Here is a 4,956-nt window from a genome sequence, read left to right on the forward strand (position 1 = left end):
GTGATAAGACAGGCCCCACGCTGACCCTGCTTTTCTGAGGTCTCATGGTAAAGCGGGAGTGTAAATGCATGGCACTGTGCACACACCTCATATCCCCACCCCAAATTAATATTTTGCCCATGTCTTGAGTCCCAGTGGAAGAAGAAATGTGGAGGTAGCACAGTGAGTGAAACGAGCACAGAGACTTTTCTTCTCTTGCAGTTTTATTTCACTACAAAAAAAATAGCATCTAGATTGGGACATCATGTGGGACATCAGGCAGGAAGGGCCTTGCCTTCAGTTCCCACGATGGTCGTTCAGAAGGATTTGTAGAGCTGATCCTAAGTGACTGTGTCTTCCTTCTCCTCCTGCTTTGAAGTGTGGACTTCATAGATGACAGCGCAGATGCCAGCCAGCCAGGCTGCCATGGTGCCAGCAAAGAATATGCAGAAGCCAATGAGACACAGAAAAATGTAGTCTTGCTTGTACAGCTGGGTCAGGCAGTTGAAGTGGAGCTGTGCCTCCACTGCAGGCATTTTCAGGGCACGCAGGCCTTCTGGGGTGTAGCAGGTGATGTTGTCAGCATCTGCAGAGGGAAAAGCAGAAGCAAGAGACTCTTGCCTATATCTTAAGCATTAATGCTAGAAAAATGGTGGAGGAGTTTGCTAAACTCCTGAAGAATGTCTACAGACTTCACACCCCCCTCCCTCCGTGGCTTAGGTAAAATCAGGCAGGCAAACCCTTGCCAAACCACAATTGCCAGGTTGCCAGCATGATTTCCGTGGTGTTGCCTCTGTAGGAAAATATTGCCTGTTGGATTATGCCACTGTGGCAAACTGCTGTACCTGCACTGTTCATCTCTGCAGACTGAGCACTTTTGTTTTAATAGAAGTGTTTGGTTTTTGAACACCTTCTGAAGTCATACAGTCTAGATTATGCTGGAATAATGAGGCTTGTGCGCATTTGACAACTGGGGTGGTGCTCTGTGAGAGAGGGAGAGGAAACTCATCAATGATTCAGTTCCATTGAAATAACGACTGTTATTGCATATTGCAATAATGACTGTCGTATTGCAATATGCACAGTGATAAAACAGATGCTGGCTTTTCCCTCTGAAGTTATTGAAGGCTGAGCGTGGTAAAAGCACCGTCTCCTTTTAGCATCTGTAGAAGCACAGAGTGCTCTCAGCCATGGCCCTCTCCTTCCCCTGCAGCTTTTGAACTCTGCTGTGCCAGACACAGGCTGGTCACTACTTGGTGCTCCGGATGGATGGGCCTGAGGGGAAGGGAGCAGTGGAGAGGAACAAGCTACAGGGGATTTATATTATATCCACCTAGATCCAAATCCATCTAGACCTGGGCAACTTTGTGTCAGCACCTAGACTAGAGAGATCCAGCTGAGCACAAAATACTGGTGCAGTGCTGTGAAGCAGCAGTAGCTTTTTAAAGGCCAGGATGGGGATCTGCTTGCAGCGGATTTCAGGGCTCTGTCCCAACATCCCTTTGCACTGGAGCTATCAGCTCCTGTCACAACCCTCGGTTTAGGGCTGCCTAGTCTCGATGAAGAGGGAGCTGCCTTTCCTGCCTGAAGGCAGGTGGCCGTTGGTAATACCAGGTGTCCAGCCCACGTAAATTTACCAGCAGCATTGAAAGCTTTGTGCAGCCCAGTCCTGGGAGGCACACAGCCTCCTGTGGACTTGCCCACAGCAGCTCGCCAGGACACAGCAAAGCCCAGCAGAGCAGGGAAGTAGAGCAGTCTCTGTGGGCTCCCTGGTTTCTTTGGCTTTCCCATTTTCCAGAGCACGGTGCAGGGATCCATACTCATAACCCCAGTCTTTGCTGCCTCTTCCCTTCCTACTCTTACCCTCTCAAACTGCCTGCAATGAGCTTTATTCTCCTGTTCCAGGATTCAGTGTGTTACCTCCAACCTTACTGCTATGAACAGTACTTTTTTACACTGTTCCATAACTGCTTGTAACACACATAAGGAAATAACTTTACTGTCTATAGGAGCTTACTACATCTAATAAGACACAGAGATGTCCTTAATTTGGTTCTGTCCTAGCACCAGCTTCCATTTGCCCTTCCCTTGTCTCCCCTTGGGCTCTTTTGTGCCCCTTTCGTATTTGATGGACAGACTTTCTCCAACAATTCCTCTTTTGCAGCGCTCTCTCACCTTTGTGTGGTGCATTACTGAAGACCAAACTTTATTCATGAGTATGTGCTGTGCTGTGTTCCTTTTCAGTTTGTAAAATCAAGTTCATGTGCTGCAGCTGCAGAACAAAGTTTTGCCCTTGGGACCTGTGTTTTTCTGGGAAAGGTAACTGGTGATTATGCTGCCTCATGAACATTCGGTGTCCATGGCCCAGTTGTAGAACCTCTCAATATGATGGGAAACAGCTGATTTTGGCATCCCAGATGATGTAAAGAGAGAAGTCTTGGAGACCGTGTTTTCAAGAAACGACTTTTTTTCAGAAGCAAGCTGCGCTGGGCTGCTGCAGCCCATGGGACTCAGTGCTCACCTACATGGCACATACATTTCTTATACTGAAAAACTGAAAATAAAAGAGAGCCAATTTGCTCTGGGGTGCTGGAGGAAAAGCAGGAACACATGGAGTCTCCCAGCCATAAGGATACAGACACTTTTCTGAGCACAACTTGCATTCTGCTTCACTTTGTCAACCAAATTTTATCTAGGACCCAAACTAGAGCTGCCATGGGAACAGCAAAAGGTCTTTTGCTGACTTCTGAGCATTGGGTCACAGTCTGATACAGAGGATCAGTAAAATGTACCTGCTCTGAGGGCTAGGAGCACTGTGACAGCTGGAGGTTGCAAGATTTGTAATTTTTATCTGTCCTAGCACAACAGCTACCGTGCTCTTAAGGCAAAGGGCATTGTGTACAGAAACGGGTCAGTGGGGAGCAGGGTGTGATCACAGCCCCATGGAAATCAGCAGCTAAACTCCTGCTGGCTTCAACACTACCCAAACTTTTCCCAGAGGCCCCATCAGTGAGAGATGAGAGCGGAAGAGGAACTCCCTGGCTTTCAACCCAGCTTTGTTTTCAGCATTGAGCAGAACTGCTTGTAGAGGTGCACGAACAAGGTCTGCCTGCTAGGCGTGTTGTGCAGGAACAGGCTAGCAGGAGTTGTTCAAGGTTAAGGGGACATTGACCGACCAGTGGAGAGCTCACAGCTGGAGAGGTTGCCCCAAGCAGGTCAGAATGGAGGCAGGTAAGCATTTCCACAGGGTGGGAGGGGTTTATTGATTGTTACAGACATGCTGGTACTGCAGCAGCACCAAACGATCAGAGCAGACGGAGACAAGGCAGGAAATTCAAAGCAGCAGCTTTCCCAGAGCACATCTCCCCAGAGCCACGTTGGGCTCCTCGTTCTTGGCACTGCAGCCATGGGGTGCTGTGACTTGCAGGCACAGGGACACCTCCTGAGGCTGGAGCCAGGCATTTCAGAGCAGCAGCAATGTCCTAGCTACAGGAGACACTTCCCTGACTGTCCTGAGGATGTGAGCAAGTGTGAGTCTCTGTGGGTGGAGCATGTGTAACCCAGCTGCTCTGATCTGTGTTGTGTGTAACACCAGAAGATGGGACCCACAGATGACATGCAGTGGCACAGCCCCATGAGCTGAAGTTTGGGAAAGAGAAGAGAGGGCCCTCTCCATACCACACAGATCTGCAGGCATAGGGAGGAGAGAGGTCCTGCGCACACAGCCCTCACCTGGAACATGAACGTTGCTTTCTGTCATCCAGGTGATGAAGTCCAAAAAGGAACAGTTGCAGTGCCACAGGTTGTCACTGAGCCCCAGAAACCTCAGGTTGGGTAGGTCCCGGACAGTGCTGGTGTCCAGGAATGTTAAGCCAGTCCGGCTCACATCCAGATGCCTCAGCCAGGTGTTGTTGGTGAAAGCATTCTTCTCGATGGCCACAAGGTTGGGATTGTCTGAGATCTTCAGCACCACCAGGCTGAGGAGGTGTGAGAAAGTGCTGAAGGTAACCTGTGTGAGGTTGTTGAAGCTGAGGTCCAGATAGACAAGCTTGGCCACGCCAATGAAAGTGAAATCCAGGTCATCCCCCAAGAGGTTCTTCCTGCAGTCCAGGTAGACCAAATCAGCCAAGAAGCTCAATTCCACGGCCGGCAGGTACGAGACATTGTTTGCAGCGAGAATCAGCTGCCTGGTGTCCAGCGGGATGGCTGCAGGGAACTCCTCCAACCGCTGCCCTGTGCAGTTCACTTCCAAGTACTGACAGCTACACCTGCTCGGGCAGTTGATCCTCTCCAATGCCATCCCCATCCCCAAAAGAAACATGAGGCTCAAGGGCTGCGGTCTACCTGAAGGAGACATGGTTTAACACCTTCAAGGCTGCTCAGCCCTTTGGGGACTGCAAGCAGCCCTATGGAAGCTGCGTTACCGTCACAGCCATGCCGAGGAGGTGTCCGGCTGCAAGGCTGTTGGGAAGCACTTTGCGTCTGTGACTCACCTGACTCCTTGGCTGAGTGCCTGGCTGGAAACCGAGCCCAGTTTCTACATCGGCAAGTGCGGAACGGTGGCTGGAGCGTCTCCATGTCGCACTCGGTGCCAGATGACACCTCTGTGATGTCAACGGCTTGCAAAAGCTGCCTGGCTTTGGGGACAGTGCCATGACCTCGCTAGGCTGGGTGGAGGTGCGAGGATGTATGCATTGGCTGTGAGCAGCAAAACTGTGCAGGGTGGGTGTGAACAGTGGAATTTTTGTCACAAATGGTGTCAAAATCCAGGCAGTGGTCACTTGTGCTGACTAAGCAAGAGCGCCCCGTGCAATGCTGTGTGGACTGGCTTTGTCTCCTTTCAGGAGGCAGGAGGAGGCGGCTGAGGAGGTTCTTCCAGAGGCACTTTTACCCAGGACAGGCCTTCCAAAGCCGCCTCAGCTCCCTTTGCTGACTTCTCAGGGTGTTCCCCCGCCTGCCCACCTCTCCGCAGGCGGA

The 4,956-nt window shown here is 50.8% G+C and overlaps 1 protein-coding gene across 1 annotated transcript; it reads right to left on the minus strand.

Moving 5' to 3' along the window:
* Positions 1–320: 320 nt before the first annotated feature.
* LRRC52 (leucine rich repeat containing 52) lies at positions 321–4,336 on the minus strand. The gene is made up of 2 exons (XM_010283822.1): positions 3,712–4,336; positions 321–565 (listed from the first exon to the last, which is right to left on the minus strand). Exons 1-2 carry the CDS (start codon positions 4,334–4,336, stop codon positions 321–323), a joined length of 870 nt encoding a protein of 289 aa, XP_010282124.1.
* Positions 4,337–4,956: the final 620 nt, after the last annotated feature.

This window comes from Phaethon lepturus, unplaced genomic scaffold, assembly GCF_000687285.1.
Source record: "Phaethon lepturus isolate BGI_N335 unplaced genomic scaffold, ASM68728v1 scaffold37283, whole genome shotgun sequence".
Classification (NCBI taxonomy): domain Eukaryota; kingdom Metazoa; phylum Chordata; class Aves; order Phaethontiformes; family Phaethontidae; genus Phaethon; species Phaethon lepturus.